Source organism: Amphiprion ocellaris, chromosome 17 (assembly GCF_022539595.1).
Source record: "Amphiprion ocellaris isolate individual 3 ecotype Okinawa chromosome 17, ASM2253959v1, whole genome shotgun sequence".
In the NCBI taxonomy this organism is placed as follows: Eukaryota; Metazoa; Chordata; class Actinopteri; family Pomacentridae; genus Amphiprion; species Amphiprion ocellaris.
Genome location: NC_072782.1, coordinates 27,700,686 through 27,724,601, shown reverse-complemented (window position 1 = coordinate 27,724,601; position 23,916 = coordinate 27,700,686). Strand labels below are relative to the sequence as shown.

Below are 23,916 nucleotides of genomic sequence, written 5' to 3'. Positions count from 1 at the left end.
CCATCCGCATCCTGCACTAAAAAAAAAAACACTCCGATTTTACCTCGGGCGCACAAACAGCCGCATCTCTGCGCGCAAAAGCGCAGCGACTCCGGAGCTAATTAATAAATGAAAAGTCTTACTTTCTCCGACCACCGCCTTTAATCCGATAGGAGCCATGATGCTGCTGGGTTCTGGACCGACTGATCTCCTCTGCTGCCTCCCTCCTCTGATCGGCTCAGCGCTGCGGAGGAGCTTCCACCGAGAAACGTCACCGCGTATCCTTCCGCATCATCCGGATGGCGGCTGTTTGGCTGCTGAGGTACTAATTAGCATCTACCTCTGGATACACGTTAAGTCTGTAAATAACCCATTTATTGTTTAAATATGCCTTATGAAAGAGGCTGTACCGTGTGCAGGCTGTATTATGTGTACACACTGTGAAATAGAATCTTTTAGAAATAGATTTTAACTGTAGTTTACTGTTGTTTTCCCAATTTTGTTCAATTATAGACAATATCTAGTTTTTAAAAAATGCATTTATTTAGCACTTTAACTGGAAAAAAAAGTAAATAATGAATTAAAAATATATCTTTTACATAATTCCTCGTTTTTTAACTTAATTTAAATGAGCTACAAATATAAAAAACATTTAAATTGAATATTATTTTCGAAAGAAAAAATATCTAAATTATTCATTCAAAAATGATGAATGAACAGTGACATGGAACATGTTAACTGTTTTTAGGCCAAATGGCAAATAATTGATTTAAAAATAGGATTTCACAAAATTGTTCTTTTACAAAATCCCACTATTTTTAAAAACTGAACATAAATAAGCAAAAAAAATGAAATAAATATTAAAATTAAACATCATTTTAGAAATCTTTGCCAATATTTGAAAGAAAATTATGGGAATTATGGATTATAAAATGGTGAATAATTTTAACTTATTTCACAGATTTGTAAAACATACAAAGGTAATATCTATGAAAATCACAAAAAAAATTATAAATATCAGGATTCTACAAATTTCTTCCTGTACAAAATTATACTATTTTTTTAAACTGAACTTAAATCAGTAAAAATATTTACTAAATATTAAAATTAAATATTGCCTTAGAAATATTTGTCAATATTTGAAATAAAAATATGTAAAATAGGAATTAAACATCTAGAAACATTTTTAACAGCTAAAAAAAGTATTTATTTACATGTTAACTGTAAACAAAATAAAGGCCCAAAATGGTAAATAATTAACAAAAATATTTGGATTTCTCTAATTTGTCCTTTTACAGAATTCTACTATATCTTTTGACTGAATTTAAATCTGCAAAATAAATAAGTTTTCAAATCCAATATCATTTTAGAAATATTTACCAATATTTGAAAAATGGTAAATATCATTTTGTTTACTTATATAATGTGAATATATATTTCTTATTTTACAAATTCATTTAAAAAAAAAAAGAAGTACAAGAAAAAAGAAAAACGAGTAATATCTACAAATATCACAGGAAAAACATTTTTTACAAATTAAAATTCATTCTTTTACATTTGGCTGTAAAATTCCACTATTTATATTATATTTGAACTAGCAAGTAAAAAACAAAGAACATTACTGGATAAATATTTTACGCAATTTTAAATATGAATGCTATATACTTGTGGTGTATGTTACATTGGTAAATTACAGATAAAATCTAGTACGATCACAGAAAAATAGCATGAATACAGTCAACCAAAACTTGATTTTTACAAAAAGACAATTTGTTCTGTTACTTTTGTTTGTTTTATAGATATTAGTCATTATCTTCACAACTTTTGACTTAGTTTGAATAATTTATTATGTTTGTTGTATATTTATTGCATGTTTATATTGTTATTCTACTGAATCAGTACATTGGATTTATTTTTATTTTTTTAAATCTTGCAACCATGCATTCATAAGTGGGGAGAATACATTTCTTTAGTGTACATTTTCAAGAACAGCAGCTGTTGTCAAGGTAACAGTTAAATGGGATCTAAAAAGGGTAAACTAGGCTGTTATGATATATACAGTGTACTGTGAATAAGAATATTTAGGTGGCTTTAAGTTTTGAACGGGATTAGAATACTGCAATAGGAAAGGCTCATTTTAATATTATCAAAAAATGATCATATTTTAATTAAAATACAGGTTTTGGGAGTTTTTTTGTACGCTGAAATTTGACAATATCTTGGGAGGTATTTAAGATAAAAGCCTGAAATTTTCAGCTATTTCTCACCATGCCATTGATTTAAAATCTGCAATTTTAGACCAATAGATCAAATGGTATCCAATTGAAATCTGGAAAAAAGTTGAAGCGATACCATCTTTGAACATATGGTCCAGAAATATCACTAGTTGATTTCTGTATTATCATTTTGCTGTTTTTATGTGCTCAAAAATGGCACTTTTCATGACGCTCTCATCTTTTTTCTCATATATATATATCAATTCAGCTGTTATCAGACATTATTTGATCTACTTTTTTCAATACTGTAGATTCTAAATTAATAACATGATGAAAAATAACAGTAAAAAAAAATCTCAGGAATTTGTCTTAAATGTTGTTCAAACATAATCTCAAATAATTTAATGTGTGAAAAAAATGTGCTTAAAATGAGTCGACGGGCCGTTTTGAGAAAAAAAGAAATTCAATAAGTGTTTCATATATCAAGAAAAAAAACAAATATCTTTATAAATATCCATATTTATACTATAAAGATTTCATGCAAACCAGATAAGGTTGAACAGAAACTGTCAGAGAGCTCTCTGTCCTCTCGGCCTTGTAGCATCTTTTTCCAGTTCTGTAATTTGAAATTGCACACTTTTTTGTACTCTTGGTCGCTATTTGCACTACAAAAGGCTTTAACATTTGTACATCCTTTACCTAGGACATTTAGCTTTTTATGTTATTCTTCTTGTTTCTTCTTATTTACTGCACATTTTTAGTTACTTATCTGTATTTATGGTGGTGGGAACTGTACTCTTTCTGCTGTAGCAAACAAAGCTCCCCTCTGGGATTAACCCTCCTATTATCTTTGGGCTCATTCAGTGTTTAATGTCTCTAAATAAATGATTGAGGGTTTCTTTTTTTGCTTCATATTTAATGGCTTTTCCTAATTTAATAGGCGCAACTGAGTAAACAAAATGAACATGATGATATGTTTTCAGTGTCCTGTACACATGTTGTGATCAGCGTTCTTTGGGGCTTTCTGCTGTATACAACATAGAAGAAATATCAACAGTTTACACAGTTTTGTTTTGGTTGTTTTGGATGATATTGAGGTCACTATGACAAGCAATTTTATAATCTTCAAAAAACTTGAAGGCCCTCAACTTTTTGATATTCTGGTTGTTTGTTCCTGGGGTCGAATTGACCCTGAACATAATACATGTTACTATTCTTGATAACAGAATTAGTTTTTCATTCCAAATGTTACAGAGAACAAAAATATGTACTTTCAAATAATATAAAGTCATTAAAACACCAAAAGGAGATCTTTTTCCAGTGTTATTGTGATCTGCAAATGTCTCCATAGTCGTGTACCAGGTATTCTGAATGTATGAGGGGAGTGGTGGGGGGCTGTTTTAATGAAAGGGCTATTTAGGTAGTCAACAAAAAGACAAAGTACCTGACACATAAACTTGGGGAACAATTTTAATTATAAGAATTGTCTAGAGGTTTAAATTGCTGGCGTCAAATTGACCTCAAGGATAAAAGACGTTAGTAAATTTGAAGGGTTAATGAAGTATTTCTATTCATTTCTATTCAAAATGGGATGATTTGAGATTGAATACTGCAGTCAATATGCAAACTTTCCACAAGGGGGCAGCATCTATCTTAGTGTAGGAAAATGCCAACATCAGATACAATGGGCACAGTTTACTCACTGTGCAAAACTTCAGCTCATTTGGAGTTTGAGAATAGCATCAAAATTAATGAAATAATCATAGAAAACCGTGATTTAAATGTCATATTTAACATCAAACAAGCAGCGAACGCAACACTCCAGTCAGTATTGGACTTGTTAGTGGTCTGTATTGAGCTCCTGGTTCTGGCCACACCCTTGGCAGGGCTGACTGAACACGTTGGACCAGTGATGACTCCCAGAGGGTGTGTCCTGCCTGGGTGAACTAGAGCAGCCTTCACCTCCTCCTCCTCCTCCTCACCGGCTGGGAGATTTGTTCCCAGCCTGCCTCAGTTCACCTCCTTCAGGCTTCACAGAAACTCAGCAGCAGCACAGAGCCCAAAAAACGCCTCTCAGGAGGGTGAAAGTGAAGCAAATTTCCAGCGGGTTTAACTGGAAACTGCTGGAACTACCACCAAAGACTCAAGTTGGACTAACCAGCTGAGGATATTTGCAGGATCTCCTGTAACCATGGGGGACGTGGTTTCCTCTCACCTGGATGAGGGCAGGCGGGAGATGATTACAGGTAAGGAGGCAGAAAGTGCATCTAAACTAGTTTATCCAGCTCTGGAATTTATATTTAACTTTACTGAGCATTTATATCCTCTTACAACCATATTTTTATACAATTTGTGAAGCTATGTTGTCCAAATTGCAATAATATTTTCATTTATGTCAGTGTTTCACTAAAAGAGTCCATCTGATTCCCTGCAGGCTTATTTCTCAGAGATAATAAGTAGGTTTCCCCAGTCAGAGCAGCATGTTTGCGTAAGTCCGGGACAGGCTGCTATTTAAGTCTCAGATTGCTGTGAACAGTGCAGGTCTGTGCAGAGGCTGAAACTCCTCCACAAAGCAGTTTCGTGATGCTTTCAAGGACCAAAACAAAGCAGGAAATGGGGCAATACTTGCTTTCTTTTAACCTCTGTGTTTGTGGTTGGGTCTTCCAGGCTTAACGCTTTCCAGAAACTCGCTGTTTCAGAGGCATTTAGGCCTCCACGGGATAGTAATTGTGTTTGTGTGCTGCCAGACGTTCTCGCGTGATGAAACCAGAGATTGTGTTCTTGAGCTCCAGACGCTCGTTTGGTTTGATGCTGATGCTTTTTGGGAACCAGACAGAAATACACTAAGAAACTGTTAAAAAACTAAGAACTGCACTGTTAGAAGCTGCCTTTTGTAGCAGTAGTTAGTAGTAGTAATAAGCATTCGAGTCACTTACGAAAGATAAATGTCAAATCTGTCTTCTCAAACATGAGAATTTGTTGCTTTTTCTCAGTTTTATGCTATTTTAAATGTAATAATACTTCATTAATCGGACAAAACAAGTATTGTGAAGCCAAGAAATTTCAACATCAAACTGGGAAAACTGATTATAACTTTTCACAGCTTTTTATCCACAGGTAATAGACTAATCATTTAAAAAAATATGTTTCAAATCTATTTATGCTTCATTAAAACAGCAGTGCAATGACTTTGCCTGCATTTGATGCCATTTTTGGTAAAGCCAGGGCAAAATAAACCAAGACATATTTACATGCATGTCATATTAGAGTTCATTTTCAGCCTTTCGAACAGATGCAAGACAAAATATTCTCCATTTACTGGCATTCTGGAGTTTTCAGATGCATCCCATGAGTTTCATTCTGGCTCGGGTAGCATCATGTGATCCTACGATACATAAATAATCTCATGTACACCAAATATCTGTGTCTGAAGGACAAAAATGAACTAATTTACTTTCCCCTGCTGTCCACCAATTTTACCAATCTAAGCTTTTTGCTCACTGCATTTTGTTTAACTTTTGTTCATTTTAGCTTCATTCATTTAACCACGAGCGGCTCTGTTAAGTCAAATTATTAATGTAAAACCATGTAGGGTACCTGTAGTGAAGAAATATCACTATTTAGCACAAGTAAATCTAAACTGTATTGCAATACAATATATTGCATATTGATATTTTATCCAATCCCTGCATCTAAATGTCTTATCAGAAGTGATGAAGCCAATCTGATGCATTGCAAGAATGTTATCATTGCGAAAAGCTGCACACACATTTTCTGCAAGAAAACCTAAAACGGTGTTTCTGAGCATGCTGAGAGAAAGATTCACTCAGTCAGAGAGAAGATCATGAAGCTTCTGAAGTAAAGCAGGTAGAAACATGTCACGGGGTTAATAACTAAAGCTGCTGTCTGGCTCTCACACGCCTTCCCTTTGTGTCGACTCTCTGCAGATCTTTCTCCGGCTTTTTTACAGGTATGCAAGCAGGTACGAGCCGACATCATGTCCTTTACGGTAAAAAATAGCGTTAAAAGTTATAGTGGGAATGAGTTATTTTACTGTTACCACTCAAAGTCTCATTTAAGACATCATAAAGGTTAAAAAAAATGAAGTGGCATTTTGTTGGTGCATGGTAGGCCATCTCGGCTCCCGGACTATTACAGTAGTTATTTGTAGCACGAGCTAGCGTTAGCGTCCCGCTGTGAGTCTGCAGTGGGTGTGTCCTTTCTGTACGTGTGACATTCAGTCAGCGTTTCTGCATCAGGAGTCTTTGAGTGCGTAACTCCCCAACAGGGTGATTACTCCATCCTCGCTGTCTAAGCATGTTCCAATAAAACCGCCTCCTCCCTCATCAGCCGTAACACAACAGACGGGCAACGTGCAGAATGTGCAGCAAACACTTCAACACATAAAAAACACAAACCACAATGGTGTATAGTGCAACCAATTTTTTATTTTTTTAACTGTTTTTGGTATAGAGAGGGAAGACGTCGCAGCTTGTTTCTCCATGGATTAGTTTTAACTGAAAGAAACAGCAGTCTTTCTGAATAGCTTAAACTGCTATTTTATCCACATTTCCTGATAAATACAAAGACAAAGTAGTGCCTGATCACTTTAGGATTAAAAGCTCAACTTCCTTATTACTTGTGACATTGGACTTTTTTTCTGATGTCTTGTTATTGCACAGCCTTGAGAAAAGTCACTAAGTTTTACTGCACATTCTGTATGAGCATTGTGACAAAAACTCTTGAATCTCTGGAATCAATGAATGAAATGCAACAAGATTCACATTTTTGGTTTCTAGATATTTCCCTCAACAGCTACATAAAGCACTGCCAGTAAATTAGGTACAGATATTCAAGATCCCCAGAGGATGAAACTGTTAAAGGTTACACCCGCGAAATATCAGCATGTTAGCATTTAGCTCAACGCGCTAAAATGTCAAAGCGCAGCATCACAGAGCCTCTAGCATGGACTGACTGTTCTAGTCTCACTCAAAAATACATATTGAGTTTTAGAAGGTGTTATTCACATTATAGACCCCAAGAAAGCCAATTTGACCAACACTGCACCAAAACAGACTGAAAATTAATATTTTAGCAGAATTTTAAATTGACCGTTGCTACATCCACAACACTACACGAGCACACCAACACTTGGTGCCGCACCAGATCTTCTAATGTGAAACCTTGCAACTTTCTTAGAAGATACGCCACCTTTGTCTTCACCTCCATCACAAAAAAATGACCTCAAACTGAATATTTGGTTCTTTTCGCACCTTGACAGAACCTCGACTAGCATCTTTTTCTGCATAATTTATTCTAGATTTGGCAGATTTTATGTATTTAATGGTACTTTAAGCTGCTTTTGCTTGTATATGTGGCTTTCAACGCACTTTTCAGTTGTTCTGGCCTCAAATTCTATCATAACCCCAACTCTGCTTTGCTAGTTGTAGCTTGTTGTTTAATCACGCGAGAGTATTTTAAACAAATGCGTCGTCACGACTGTCAAACGCGCCCATTTTGTATTATTTTCAATAAGCAGGACTTGTATTGATGTTCCTTCAGCGTTTGAAACTGATGTCATTGGACCACAGTTTTCTGCTGGTGTCATCGTCACTGTTGCTCATTTTCAGACAATGAATCATATATTAGGTGTTACAGGACTTTCATTGTCATCGTGGTAACCAAGAAAGGGAGGGAGAGGCTGTTGCAGAAGCGAGAAATTCACCTTGTAATGTGGTTAATGTTGTGAAAGGATTTGTTTCAACCTAAATCATGACGTTTTCCTAAACTTACAGTAGTTTTGGTGTCAAAACTTAACCAAAACACAACAGTACAAAAAACCCTGAATATTGAGTGATTGATTGCAAAAGGAATCTCGGAACCACATCGGAAACAAACCAGAGTATCCTGGATGAAATTCCCACATTTCACTTATATTGCCATCCAGTCCTCTTTTTTCATTTTTTTTACTACCTAAACCACCAACAAGAAATTATACTCAAAAGAGACCCAATGTGTTTATAATTTACGTCAAAGGGTTTTGTCCAAGCATCCATATGTGATGAGTTAAGAGTAAGAATTTGTTGATTTTATTACTTTCAGGAGACAACAGTCCCACTTCTGCATTAGTTCTCCCATGTATGAATTAGCGTGTCTGCTCTGGTATCTAGTTACACATATTTTATAGACAGATTTTGCAATAACTAGTAAATATCCAGTTATTAGTCATTCTAAAGACAAGGAACTCAGTGGAAGAATGAAACAGAAGTTCACAAAATGGCATAGATCTGTAATTGAGCTAATAGCAGGTTAGGGGATCAGAAATGTCAAGTATTTGCAAGTCAGCGTGGAGTCTCTACAGATCTTGTACAACAAAAGGGAAAAGAAAATATCAAAGACGTGATTGGGAGAAGGGGGCAGTCTGGCATGTCTCTACAGGTTGAAACAGAGGAATAAGTGCTTTATGATGTGGTCTCTTTTTCCCGCCCAATTCTAATTTCCAAGTGCTGAAAAGTCCATTTCCAGTTTCCCAGTTTGCTGACTTTGGCAGAGCAGGATGACCAGTGGAAAGTACCAACACGTTAGGAATGGAGGCCAAATTAACCAGAAATCTGCTGTATCTGGTGGAAATTTACACAAGACAGAGATGGTTTCTATCCAAAGGATTGTTTTTAAACTACTCCAAAGCCAAAAATCAAACAAAACATTCAAATGATGCACTGAAGTCTGGTTAAAGGCAGCATTTCAGCTTCACAGAGATCAGAATTCTGTCTGATGAACCCATAGGGAAAGAGATGCTAAAGAAAATCACAAAAAGCAACTATTCAAAGAACAAATCCAGATCTGCCAGGACATCCACAACCAACGTGTGCAGCTCAACAGTGTGCAATAGTTGCATTTGTTCCAGCTGATTCAGCAGCTTCACGGTCGTTCAGTCCTCTAACCTTCCCTCCCATCTCATCCCAGAGTGACCTGGTGTTTTTAATAACGTCCTGCGTCTCCTCCACATTCTCCGTCTATCCCGTCCTGTCAGCTCTTTCCTTCCTGCTCTCCCTCTGCAGGCCGGTTTCCCTCCTTCCTGTGTCGTTCCTTCCATAAACAGATCATAGTCGAGGACGTCTGCTACTGACCGAGCCAAACACACCGATCAGTGCGTAGATTGATTCTGTTCCAGTGACTAAAACGTGGGAAAAGATCCAGTAGGTTGTTGGGTTATCAATTAGGGGTTGGAGCCAATAATAACACACACAGCGATTCTGGTACTCTAGACTACAATAAATCACCATGTCTCTCTAAAAGGGCAAAAAAATCTGTGTCATTATGTGTGTTTATTAGCGTTATTAATAATTATTAAACGTGTCAACTCAATTAATTAACTCACTGATTCCATAAATGACTCAGAGGTCAAATTGATTATGGGAATCAGTTTATAGTCAATTAAAATATTTGGCACCATTTTGTTGCTTAAATATTGAAGATGAAGCCATATCATACATTGCTGTATCAATATTTTGTCTTATACTCTTTATTAGAACTGTTACGAAAAAAATACTGAAAAGTAATGATTCAACTTAACAGACAAGTTCTAGTTTCACTCTACTGCAGCTAACAATTATTTACATTATTCTGTCTTAAAATAGTGAAGAATGGAACCAATGATGGTGTCTTCAAGGTCTTATTTAGCTCATGTGAACAGAAACTTAACGGTCATCTTTTATCATTTATATAGAATCAATTATTAACTAAAACTAAATGTTTACGGGTCATTACATCTCAAATCATCACATTTTCAATGAAATTTCTGCTCAGCTATCTCTGATTTGTTGGACAATTTTATACCATAAAATATAGATATTTATAAAGATATCTGTGACATTTTAGACTGATATATCAAACATTTTCCGAGATAAATGTTTTTTGTAAACTGACTGTTGACCCATTTCAAGATGTGATTTACTACTTACTTTCTGAAAAATTGCCCTCAGACTAGATTGCGGACACCAAACACTGCATATTATCCCCAGCATGAAGCATGGTGGTGGCAGCAACATAATGTGAAGCACGGTGGTGGCAGCAACATAATGTGAAGTCATGATGTTGACCCATTTTTAGTGTGCTTATTCTCACAGTTTTCAAGCTGTTTGAGCAACAGTATCTTGATAACTATTAAAGATATGAACCTGAAGTTTTCACTGTTATTTCTCATCAGGCTATTGATTCAGAATCTGCAACTTTGGACATATAGATCAAATAACCTCTGATTAAGGATGAATTGAAATGTGACAAACAATTTAAGTGGTCATGAAAAGTCCCATCTTGGAGGTCACATTAACAAAAAAAAAAAAAAGATTATATAGACGTCAACTAGTGATATTTATTAAACCATATGCAGCTACATGTCACAATAATACAAACTTAAACATACAGAATACTTTTAATAAGAAATACTTCATTACCAAACTGAAAAAAAGCCATTTTCATTGAACTTTCATAACTGACTCAGCAGGTGACAAGCGATACCACAAAAACAAATTGAATGCTAGTTAATCAAATCCCAGTAGAAAAGAGCTCTCGAGTTTCAAAATGGTCAAATATTTCAGATTCTGAATCAATGTCATGGTGAGAAATAACAGTTGAAACTTCAGGTTCTTATCTTTAATAGTTCCTGAGATATTGCTGCTCAAACAGCTTCAAAATTGTGTGAGAAAACACCCCAAAAGTGGGTCAATGGGGCAATTTTTCAGGAAAGTATTGAACACATCAAGCTAAACTTCTGCAGATCTCATTTTAAATATCCATAGTTAATGATAAACAAAGGTTTCAAGATAAAAATATCTGACGATTTGAGATGGAATAACCTTAAAACTGACCACAGCTTCCAGCTCAGAACACAAATAGAGATGTCAGCCACTTAAGAGGAATGAAGTCCAGTCTGGGGAAGCTCTTTTCTCAACATGTGGAACACAGACTTGGAGTTCCTTCATAAGGTCGGGAAGAGGTTATACTTGTCGAAAACTTACAGACGAGCCAACGGAAGGAGAGTTTTGTGTTTGCTGCCGCGCTATAAATAAGCTGTCACTCCTTGAGAGAGATCCAGGAAGAGATTCTGCCTTTTCTCTCTACATCAGAACTGACAAAAACATAAAGCTAGTAAAGTGTTTGCTTTATATTTAAAGAATAGAAGAGTCACATCAGCTTTTGCATGACATCCAAACACTCAAATTAAATAAATGTGTGGTTGAAATGTGTATGACACGGAATATTTTCTTTTGATACAGTGTGCAGTTGTGACAAAAAGGAGTGTTAAATTGGAATATTTCATAGAGTCTTAATAAAGTGCTGCAGCAAGGTGAAAAAAATGACATCTTACAGTCAAAAATATTCAAAAGTCTTGCATCATAATTCAATTGAGAACCAAATTAAATCTATTGAAATGCATTTCGACTACAGTTAGACTTGAACTAGTTCAATTTTACTAAAGACACATAATAAAAAAGTGTCTTTGAAGAGCGCTGCAGCAGAATGACTATTGCAAATGTGCATTTTAAATTTTATTATGTGCTAGTTTTGATAAAGAGCTGATAGCAGATTAGAAAGAAAACTGCAGCTCTCCATCTGCATTCAGTTAATACTTAATAAATATTTATGTGACTAAGTCTGTCTTGTCCAAATCTAATAAAAACAGCTTGATTTGTTGTCTCCTGACTGTGTAAAATGACTTTCAAAGCTCGGCATCTTCCGTGTTTTACTTTTAAAGGTCTAAAGTTACTTTCTTCCCTCTACTGTTTCTATGAAATGTGATACAGAAATGTGATACCGCTTGTGTTAATCGTACAGTAGTGCTAAAGTTTCCCGATTTCTCGTGTCTGTTTTTTTTCTCCTGCAGCTAGGACCAGAGACGCGATGAAAGAGTTCGGCGATGTGTACGAGCAGCAGTATGCCGTGGCTCTGTTCAACAGCGTTCGCTACGAGATCGAAGGAGGAGGAGGAACGCAGTCGCAGCTGCTTCACAGAAAGGCGAGTTCACCGAGTCTGTTTTTGAAAAGAGACGCTCAAAACCTGTTCACTGGAACACAATCGACACAAAGAAAGTATTCTGCCACCACCTAAGACTGGATTTCAGCCTCATCTTCTGTCACTGTAGTGTTTTAGAGCCACGTGGAACAGAAAATTAAAGAATAATTGTGGTATATCAAAGCTTTGGTCATATCTTGGGGGGTTTAGCCATCATTTACAATTATATCGGTTAACATGGGGTGTATTAGTGACGCCAAATGATGAGGGTTTTCAATAAACAGGTCATCCAAATGATCTAAACCACTATATTTGGAAGTAAAACTGAAATTTTAGTATGATTATTATATTGGAAAACTGCACATAAAACCACAACATGGACAGTTTAAATGAAACTTTACTGCTTTTCCTTTGATTTTTCTTCCTAAAAAGCTTGACTAACTTGGAGTAGCATCTCTAATCAGGTTGCTTTTTTCAGTTTTTCAATTGACATGATTTGATTTTAGCAATATTATTGGGAAAAATGGAAAAACAGAAATAAAAACCTAGTTGTTGTGTCCAAATTTATAATTTTTGCTCCTATAGAACAGTTATTTTCATACAGGAATTGGGATTTTCCTGAAAAAAATGGTTCTAATGATCAAAATTCTCTATTCAACATATAATTTAATTAAACAGCATCGCTTCAGCTTTCTTCCTGTCATCTTTGTATGTTTCTCGCATTTGAGACGAACAAATTCAGACCGTTACTTTGGAGAGAAATGGTATTTTGCAAACTACAACCCTGCATCAATGTGGGCTTTGTTAGGCTTCGTGTTCCACACAATGGATGATTGAGGTCATCCTCCTGGTCCATGTACCAGAACTTTACCGAACACGTTACCTCTCACTGGTTTCTACGCTCGTCGCATCCTTTTTTTGGGCTCTGAATGCACCGAGGGTCACACTTTTTGTCCACCGGAGGGAAAGTAGAGCACATTTCACACATGAGCAGAGACGCTGTTTCTGTCACTGCAGTTCATCTACTCTGGGCTCCATGTGAAGGACAGCTGCTTATGCTGTTTGTGGCACAAATTAGAAGTTATTTATATGTGAACCGACACTGCAAACACAACAAATAGTCTTTTTTTCGACCTCAAATGTTTACGTAATTGATTAAAATATTGGAGTAAATGTCAATAGAAGAAAATTCCATCATCAGTGCTGCTTGTTTGTAAAATTACACAACTACTACCGAGCAGAATATCATGAAACTTGGTGGAGAATTAGACGATATGCACAGGAAGAATTCATTCACTTTTGGACCACTTTTGTTAAAATTGTGGTGTAGAACATTGACCTTGGTGGAGAATTTGGAGCTGATGAAACACTTGTGTGGTGATCAGTGTGTTCTCAAAGCAGAAAACCAAACTTCTGGGTGCATAAGTACATAAAATCCAAGTGACAAGCTGTTTAAACATCCTTATAAACTAAAAGACCACTTGGAGAGCGCATCAATCCATCAAGGTCAATGCCCTCTGTTGCAAAATGAAAGCAGTCTGGATCTGCATCAGATTGTAATGGTTTCTTCTTGTGCCAATCTTCCATCTCTTCACAAATTTTCATGATATTCGACAGATACCGTAGACAAAAACACTGATCATATTCCTCCATGTGAGAAGAACTGGTTAAATTTTTATGAAAATCTGTGACATCAAAAAATAGCCTGTACTCGGGATGGACCTCTTATTGGGGCCCATATTCTGCATTTTTTCAATTATCCATCCACCCACCCATTATCTATACACCATATAATCCTCACAAGGGTCACGGGTGGGCTTCAGTCTATCCCAGCTGACTTAGGGTGAAGGCAGGTCGCCAGTCTGTCGCAGAGCTACATATACAGACAAACAATCACACTCACATTCACACCTACGGACAATTTAGAGTTACCAATTAACCTCAGCATGTTTTTGGACTGTGGGAGGAAGATAGAGTACCCAGAGAAAACCCACGCATGCACAGGGAGAACATGAAAACTCTGTACAGAAAGATCCCGGGAAGGCGGGGACGCAAACCAGGGATATCCTAGCTGCAAGGTGAAAGTGCTAACCACCAAGCCACTGTGCAGTTCATTTCAGATTATCTGTATTGCTATTTTATTTTGCCTATTATCAAAAATTTTAAAAAGCGCTGCTTTGGTTCTCATGCAGCTGACTCTCGGTTTGTAGTCTCAAACAATGCCCCACCCACAGCTCTATTTGACTAATTACACTTTAAAGAACAACAGCCAATCAACAATAAAAGCTACTGTTTACAGACAGGGACAGACGAGTAGTGGTTACTGATGCAGTTGCTATGAAGACCATGATTCTACACAATCACATCCACTTTCCCTGTTTAAAATGCCTGACAAATCCACTGTTGATGCCAGTGCAGCTGGAACTTACCGTGCTAACAGCGCTAAGCTAAGGCCAATGCTAACGCCAGGAGGCTAACTGTTAGGCCCACAGCGAACACTATATGGAGTATCGCAGTATCTTCGTAAAGTTGGATAAACTTTGGCAATATGCTCTAACTAATAGATACATGACAGAAACTAAACAAGAAGCACGGACAAAAGTAACAAATCAGGAAATTAGTTACTTTCATGGTGGCTAAGGCTACGCTAACGCTAGGAGGCTAACTGTTAGGCCCACAGCAAACACTATATGGAGTATCGTAGCATCTTTGTAAAGTTGGATAAACTTTAGCAATATGCTCTAACTGATAGATACATGAAAGAAACTAAACAAGAAGCACGTAAAAAAGTAATAAATCAGGAAATTAGCTACTTTCATAGTGGCTAAGGCTACGCTAACGGCTAGCGGCTAAGTTAGGTAGGAGCCACAGATTACCCTGAAACTGAAACCTGAGTCTAGAAAGCAATTTTTACTAATAAGGCTTTATGATATGGACCTTAGTGGGCAATTAAAGTGACAGAAGAGTAAAAGCATAACAAAACAGAGATGAACAGTAGACGTAACATCAGGAAACAAACTGTCTAGTTCAATCAATCGATCTCAAAGCAAACAGAGGAGAATCGTAGCATCACATGACGGTCTGACACCATTACTTCTATTGGTATTGTACATATTCAGTAATCATTATTAATGATGTATTGCCATCATGAATGACTGGTTCCCTGCTATTAAATGCTCTAATGTACAGTATACTGGTCCCAAATATTGGTTATTAATCTTTCTTGACTACCAATTGTTGGCATTGGCCCTGAAAACAAACAAAACAACAACCGATAAAAGCATATCAGTCAATCCCTGATCTCTATTATTAGCTTGCATTCTGCATTATGCTCAGACATACAGTAATTCCCCAGTAATCCGTCACACATGCACCAAAAATAATTCTATATTTTGCATCAAACAAACAGCATCCAGTCTGTTATAATAAAAGCATCGATATGCTCCAGCTCTACTACTCCTAACTCTCTCTCTCTGTTGTTCTTTTCTTGCTCTTGAAGCAGCGATTATTTTATCCAAGACAGGAAATCTGAAAACAAAGTGGGTGGTGTGTATCCTTCTGTAAACACTTCTGGGTTTAAAAAAAAAACAAAAAACTCCACCCCTGCATGTTTGGAAATACCCACTAATTCTTTTGAATAGTTAAGAGGGATCTCTCTGTGTAAATGTTCGTGGAGGTAATAAAACCCAAATGCCTCATTAATAGAAAACGTATTAAATCTAACGTTACTCTTGGATGTGTGATTTTTCAGGACCCTCTGGCAGGTCGGTCCATCTTCTCAGGGAATCTGTTTCAGTACCTGGAGGAGAATCGGAAGTGGAGGAATCGCTTCGTATCGGTGCCAAACAGCTACAACATCAACCTCTATGAGAGCAAAACAGTGAGTGAGCTCTGACTGGATTAAACAGCTGTCTGATTCAGTTCGGACGCAGGTTTTAAAACTGTTTTCCTTCTATTTAACAGGCACATGATCGAGGGCTGCATCCTAAAGTAACCATCAACTGTGCCGGGTACAAAGCTCTGGCTTCAATGGAGGAGTACATGGAGCTGATTAATAACAGTCTGCCAGGTCAGGAATCTACACACAGGAAGTAGTGAATATATACTGTAAATAATGAAAATATTCAGTAGGACATATCGTAACTGACAATGGTTCATCATTTAAAGAACGTGGTTTGCATATACCTACTCTTACACCAGTAAACCTTTTGGTTGGGCATTCATTTTGAGGTCATTCATTCTTTCAAAATGAATGACATCAAAAAAATTGGAACTGAAGCAATACAGAACGTATACTGTAAATATAAAAATATAGAGTTTGACAAAACATAACTAAGAAGGGTTCATCATTAATAGAATGCAGTCAGTCTACACCTACTCATACACCATTTAACCTTCAGGTTGGACAATAATTTGGTGTTTTAAAAAAACTTTCCAAATGAGTGGTTGAAAAAAAAAAAGGAGTTAATGCGAGACAGAATGTATACTGTGAATATATAGAGTTTGACAAAACGTACACTACCGTTCAAAAGTTTGGGGTCACCCAGACAGAAACGATTAAGAATGAGTTAATTTGCTGCAAATATTAACTTTTGTGCTTATTTATAATTAATTTAGGCTAATAAGGCTAGCAGAGTGCAGCTGGTGTGATTTAATTCGTACAGATTTTAATGTCATAATCAAGGAGGAACCGATACACACTTAGATTAAAAATGAAAGTCTTTATTGTCAGAATTTTGATTTTCACAAACTCCAACATAAAACTTCAGAAAGTTCATGGAGAGATAATGTGCAGCTTTCCTAGTTTTTTCATAGTTTAAAGAGGAGGTCCTTTGGTTGACTGAGGCCCTTCAGCTAATGTAGAGATTTGTCTATCAAAGTATTACACTGGTGGTGCTTTGGTACCAAAATGTCTAAGTTATTATTAGGATGTCATTTTTCTTTATAGTTACGTGAAATAAGTTTATTTATAGACATTCAGGTGCTAAAATGTAAAGCTAATGACATGTGGTTAGAAAATGTTAAGTACATACCATTCAAAAGTTTGGGGTGACCCAGACAATTTCATGTTTTCCATGAAAACTCACACTTTCATTCATGTGCTAACATAATTGTACAAGGGGTTTCTAATCAACAATTAGCCTTTCAACACCATTAGCTAACACAATGTAGCATTAGAACACAGGAGTGATGGTTGCTGGAAATGTTCCTCTGTACCTCTATGGAGATATTCCATTAAAAATCAGCTGTTTCCAGATAGAATAGTCATTTACTACATTAACAATGTCTAGACTGGATTTCTGATTCATTTAATGTTATCTTCACTGAAAAAAAGTTTTTCTTAGTGACCCCAAACTTTTGAATGGTAATGTAACTGAAAATGGTTCATCATTAATAGAACGCAGTCTGTCTATGGTATACAGTAGAGTAGGTATAGACTCTATATCTAATCTTGGTTGGGCTTTAATTCAGCGTTTAAATAAACTCCCCAAATGAATGATCTCAAAACATTTGAATTAAAGCGATACAGAACATATACTGTGAATATAAAAATATAGAGTTTGACAAATTTGCGATGTAGGGCATTGACCTTGGTAGACAATTTTGAGCCAATGAACCACTTCAGCGATCAGTGTGTCATCATGGCAGAAAACGAAACTTCTGGGTGCATAAGTACAAAAAATCCAAGTTACAAACTGTGTAAACATCCTTGTAAACTAAAAGGGCATTTGGAGAGCACATCTTCCATCAAGGTCAATGCCTTCTATTGCAAAATGAAAGTGGTCTGGATCTCCAACAGAAGGTTACTTCTTGTGTCAATGTTCCATCTGTCCACCAAGTTTCATGAAACCGCTCATGAAAGTCGCTGTTTGGTTGGGTTTAGCAAAAATAACACAGTTGAAGTGGAAATATGACCATTTCACAACACATCTTAAGATTCTCCTTCACTTTTTGGGGTTACCAGGTTCCCAATCTTTCTAATATACGACTGATTGGCTGGAAAGAAGTGACAGGAAAGAAATAAATGGCAAAGATGTGTTGATTAGAAGCATATTTGTGATAGAGAATGCAGTTTAGTTAAATAAAGGTTGTATAATGTTCATATTAGCAGTGTATATTTTCCATTCCCGTTAATGTCTGTTAAACTCTTTTAAAATCTAGTTTCTCATGTGACTTGTAGGTATCAAGGCCAAAGTGGGCAACCATCCGTTCATCAAGTGTGCAACTCAGTTCCCTCTGATCCTGTGGCATCCATACGCCCACCACCATTACTTCTGTGTGATGACTGAGAAGGAGCATAAGAAGTGGCATGCAGTGCTGCAGGACTGTGTCAGACACAGCAACAATGGTAACAATGCACACACAATGAAGTACACAAAGTCTTGCATGCAAAACCTATAAAAAATGAAGTGTTCAACCTCTTGGAATTTTTCCCTCTTGCTGCTTTTCAACATTGAATCATGGTTGATATAATTTGGCTTTTGTGACAGAAATGAACAAAAAAGACTCTTTAATGTCAAAGTAGAACCAGATTTCTACAAATAATGTCAATTAGTTAAAAATACAAAAGGTCAAAGAAGTCATTTCATAAGTTTTCATGGCCTTCAAGTTTGTATTTAGCAGATGCACCTTTGGCTGCAGTTACACTCTGAATAGGTCTCAATCAGCCTTTTACATCTGGACACTACAATTTTATCCCATTCATCTTTGCAAAACTGTCACGTTGCATGGAAAATCATATTATGAAAAGCCTCTTTGAAGTCCAGAAAATCTCAATTCTCAGTTGGTTCAAGGTCTGGGCTCTGACTCGGCCACTCCAGAACATTCACCCTAACATCTTTAGACTATTTCTGTGTAGCTTTGGCTGTATATTACGGGTCATTGTCTTGATGGAAAACAAATCTTATCCAAAGTCGCAGTTTTCTTACAGACTACGTTAAGATCCTGCACGATGTTCTTGTACTTTGCTGCATTCATTTTATGATCTACCTTTACAAGCCTTCTAGGGCGTGGTGCCCAGAGGTATTCCCACATTATGATGCTGCCACCACCACACTTCACATTATGAATGCTGTCACCACCATGCTTTACGCTGGGGCTAGTGTGCAGTGTGTCTGCAACGAGTCTGATGGCCAAAAAGCTAGACTTTGGTCCCAAACTAAAGAACCTTCTTCCAGTTGATTTCAGAGTCTCTCACATACCTTCTAGTGAACTGTAGTCTAGATTTAAAACTAGCTTTTTTCCAACCGTGACTTTCTTCTTGTCACTCTCCCAAAAGCTTTGACTGGTGAAAAACAGGAAACAGTTCTTGTATGTACGATCTCTCAAAACTCAGCTGCAAAGGAGTCATAGGTGTCTTGGTGGTCTCCCTCACTAGCCTCTTTCATGCTCAGTCAATGTTGAGGATGACCTGCTCTAGGCAGATTTACTCACATCATATGCCTTTAATATCTTAATGACTGATTTAACTGTACTCCAGTGACTTGGACATTTTCTTGTAACGGTCCCCTGAATTATGCTTTTCAATCATTTTGTAACGGGGTTGCTTGAAGTGTTCTTTTGTGTTCGTGGTGTAGTATTATCCAGTAAAACTGATTCACCAGTGACTGGACCTTCCAGACACAGGTATCTTCATACTACAGTCACTTGCACTTATAATAATAATAATAATAAATTTTATTTATAAAGCGCTTTTCCAGAAGCTCAAAGACGCTGCACTTGATCCGCATTTCACTAAATGTGCAACTTCTAGCACCAATTGGCTGCACCTGTGTTGAATTAGGTGAGTCACATTAAAGAGGGTGGATACTTACGCAATCGCTTATTTTACGTTTTATATTTTTAATAAATTGACATTACTTTGTAGGTGTCTGCTTTCAATCTGACATGAGTCATTTTTTGTTGAAAATTCATGTCCGAAAAAGCCAAATTAAATTGAACATGACTCAATGTTGAAAAGCCATTAAAGGGGTGAAAACTTTTTATAGGTACTGTACAAGTAGGAAACAGCAGCACTGTTGAGCTAATGGGAATATTTACTGAATAATGTGATGGGAGTAAAAGACAACCTGATAAATTCAGTTGTCTGGAGCTTAAGAGAGTCTTTTTCTGAGCTCCACCCCAGACAATTAGAGCTTCTCTTTCCTCTGTACCATTGTTGGCAGTTCAGATGAGGGTGTGTGTCACAGTGTGAAGCCTTTACATGCCATCCGAGTTAGTTGGACGATGTGCGAGTGTGAGATGCTGCAGGAATGCCGTGTATTTGTTTTTGTTAAAGTTCGCACTTGGTTACAGGGCGACACGCTGTTGTCGTTGGATCCGAGTAACACATGTCGCATATTTTACAGTCCAGATAGATGAATGTGCATCACTGGAATAGTTGACGGCGACTGTATTATCCTCAAGAGGCGGTTTTCAAGATGCTGAGACTGTTAAAAACAGGCTTCATTTTTACAATTTCCTCCGTTGCAGTAAACATTATCCCACCGTAAAGCACATTCTAGTGCTAAAAATCACTAGCCAAATAATTGATAAGTCTATCAAAAGAAACTGAACTGCTTACAAAAGCAAAAAACATCAAACATTTTCTGATTTCAGCCTCCACGGTGTGAAAATTTGCTGCTTTTTGTTGTTTTAAATAATCCCCAATTCAACATAAGTTTTGGGGCAGTTGGTTGGATAAAACATGCATTTTGAAGACAACACTTTGGGCTCAGAGATACATTGCATTTTAAAGCAAATATTCAATCAAACCAGCAGACTAATCTAATGTATTACAGTCCTAATTCCTTCACTTTCTTTAATATTTGCAGTAAGATTCCTAAACATCATGACAGAACTTGACTTTGTCACTCAACTGAATGAATCAGAGTGATGTCAACTGAAACTAAACTCTTTTGTTGCTTCCTTTTTTTAAACATTATTATTTTCACAGCTTTTGTTTGACTGCTCCATCATTATTTAACTATTTGTGATTCTGTCGGACACTGAGGTGCTTTATTTCCCCCCCATTTGATACCACATTTAAAGGTGTTTGTTTAATCAGGGTGGAGATCTACTCTTGATCTCCTATTAAGGCTTCTTGTGCTGTCATGACTCGTGTCACTGTTTGGAGACATACAAGGCAAAGACATGGAGGAAACATCATGTAATCTATTTTTTTCATGTGTTGTCATACTGCACCTTTTTACTTGGCAGGACAACTGTGAGTGTCATCTTTGGTCTTTGTGTAGAAGGAATACAGTTGCGTAGATAACTGGCCTGCTTCCAGATGTCGTTTGACTGCGTATTATACGGCAACTTTTAATTTGCAGGTGTGATTAAATAAAAATTCTGCAGAGCAAAGTAAGGAGTCCGATTGCTGCTTTTGTGCGAGGAGAGTCACATAATAGTTTTGGGGTATTTTCACACGTGTATGAACTCGCGTTCGCTGTACTTCACCTGAGAATCAGACCGAGCAGCGACTGTGGGGAAGTTGTAAAGAAAGCACAAAGTGGGAAAGATTCCGGGATAAAGAATTAGCTGCTGCAATGAACATGATCCGGCTTGTTTGAATTCTGTTGGCTGAGAAGGCAGGTGGTGTTGACACAGAGTTTAGATCAAGCAAAGATTATGTATAAAGATACTGAAACAGAATATGAATCATAAGTAAATATAAAGTCTTTATTTCGAAATAGATTTGTTGTAGGAGAAAAAAAAGGGACTTTGAATAGGAAATTTACACATTGTTTTAAATACTTCTGCTGTGTACACTACAGTTCAAAAGTTTGGAGTCACTTAGAAATGTCCTTATTTTTGAAAGAAAAACAGTTTTTTTCAATGGAGATAACATTAAATTAATCAGAAATCTAGTCTAGACATTGTTAATGTGGTAAATGACTATTCTAGCTGGAAACAGCTGATTTTTAATGGAATATCTCCATAGGGGTACAGAGGAACATTTCCAGCAACCATCACTCCTGTGTTCTAATGCTACATTGTGTTAGCTAATGGTGTTGAAAGGCTAACTGATGATTAGAAAACTCTTGTGCAGTTATGTTAGCACATGGATGAAAGTGTGAGTTTTCATGGAAAATGTGAAATTGTCTGGGTGACCCCAAACTTTTGAACGGTAGTGTACTATTACAGTTAACATATTCTAAGCATGGCATTAGCTTTACATTATAGCGCCTAAATGTACCCCGTCTATAAATAAACTTATTTCACGCAACTATAAAGAAAAATGACATCCTAATAATAACTTAGACATTTTGGTACCAAAGCACCACCATTCTAATACTTTGATAGACAAGTCTCTACATTAGCTGAAGGGCCTCAGTCAACCAAAGGACCTTCTCTTCAAACTATTTAAAAACTACAAATACATTATCTACAAGCACATTATCTCTCCATGAACTAAAAAAAAAAATGAAATCACACTTAGTTTTATGTTGGAGTTTGTGCAAATCTAAATTCTAACAATAAAGACTTTCATTTTTAATCCAAGTGTGAATCGGTTCCTCCTCGATTATGACATAAAAATCCGTATGAATTAAATAAATTGAATCACACTGATGCCACTCTTTCTGCCAGCCTTATTAGCATAAATGAATTATAAACAAACATAAAAAGTTCATATCTGCAGCAAATTAACTCATTTTAATCGGGTTATTTTATATTGAAAGAGGTTGCAGAATTTTTGTCAGTTTCTTAAAGCCTTTATCCTCGACTACACTAACAGGAACACATGTCCTGAGCGAAACATTTGACAATTCCCATCGCATTATCATTTGAGCTTGAGCTGTCAAAAGTGGCGCTGTATGCTTTTGCTGTTATATCAGCATTAATAGACAAAATATGGCAGTTTTGACATATTTACTCTCAAAATCTCAAGTGTTAAACACCAAAATTGGCAGTTCATCTAGAAGTGTATTACTTCTAGATGAACCGTCAGCTTGGCTGCCGAGTTGTGATTTGAAAACTGCTGTTTACAGAGTTTGCAGCTGACTTTTTGGTCATGTGTTCAAACAAAACGCAGCCACACAGGCAACTTCTGTGAAATGGTGTCAATTAGTTTGAAGTTGACTCCAAATAAACGTTACACAAGCTAGACCTAGCAGTCTCCTTTAGGTTAGACCAGTCCAAACTTGTGAAAGTGTGGGGCTGTTGATGAGTATTTTGTTATTCCCAACAAAAACATAATGGATAAATCCTGGATGGCTGTTGATGCACTACTTTTATCTTTATGAAAGTCACACCAATTGTTGTTTAATGAGAACATTTCCACCAACCAGTCAACCAAAAGACAATGGGCTGACCAATGATTGGCCTGACCAATTTGTCAACAGCAATATTCAGCATTTTTTTTACATTATTGATATTATAGTTTTGTTGGAAAAAAAAATCAATTTTAAAAAATGTTCTGTGGTTCATTCTGTAGTCTCAAGTAATGTTCTGCCTACACCTCCATCTGATTGATTACATGTCATGAGTATTGGCCAATCAAGACTGAAGAGTAAATGTTAAAAAGCATGGTAAAGACAAATAAACAAGGACTTTTCATTAAAGTTTTGAGCTGGAGTTTGGGTTATTCTAAGTTCTGATTTTTTTTTTAAACTTCTACTCCAATGTATATCAGTTTCTTATATCAGTCCGCTTGATTACTATTAATCTGTATCAATATTGGGCCAAAAGAATTGGATTGTTCGCTCACTACCGATGTCTAAAG

The 23,916-nt window shown here is 36.5% G+C and overlaps 2 protein-coding genes across 3 annotated transcripts in view; one reads left to right on the top strand and one right to left on the bottom strand.

The window, feature by feature from the left end:
- Nucleotides 1-230, bottom strand: part of stxbp1a (syntaxin binding protein 1a) — a 50,063-nt gene extending 49,833 nt beyond the window's left edge. For both annotated transcript variants that reach the window (XM_023270699.3, XM_023270700.3), the window contains exon 1: nt 123-230. In XM_023270699.3, the coding sequence (XP_023126467.2) occupies nt 123-159 (37 nt within the window). In that variant the 5' untranslated portion in view covers nt 160-230. The remainder of the gene's footprint in view (nt 1-122) is intronic.
- Nucleotides 231-4,181: 3,951 nt separating this feature from the next.
- The window catches only part of niban2a (niban apoptosis regulator 2a), a 43,065-nt gene continuing 23,330 nt past the window's right edge, over nt 4,182-23,916 (top strand). Inside the window, exons 1-5 of the mRNA XM_023270701.3 lie at nt 4,182-4,441; nt 12,082-12,212; nt 15,961-16,089; nt 16,173-16,278; nt 18,391-18,558. Coding sequence (XP_023126469.1) covers nt 4,387-4,441; nt 12,082-12,212; nt 15,961-16,089; nt 16,173-16,278; nt 18,391-18,558 — 589 coding nt within the window. The 5' untranslated portion in view covers nt 4,182-4,386. The remainder of the gene's footprint in view (nt 4,442-12,081; nt 12,213-15,960; nt 16,090-16,172; nt 16,279-18,390; nt 18,559-23,916) is intronic.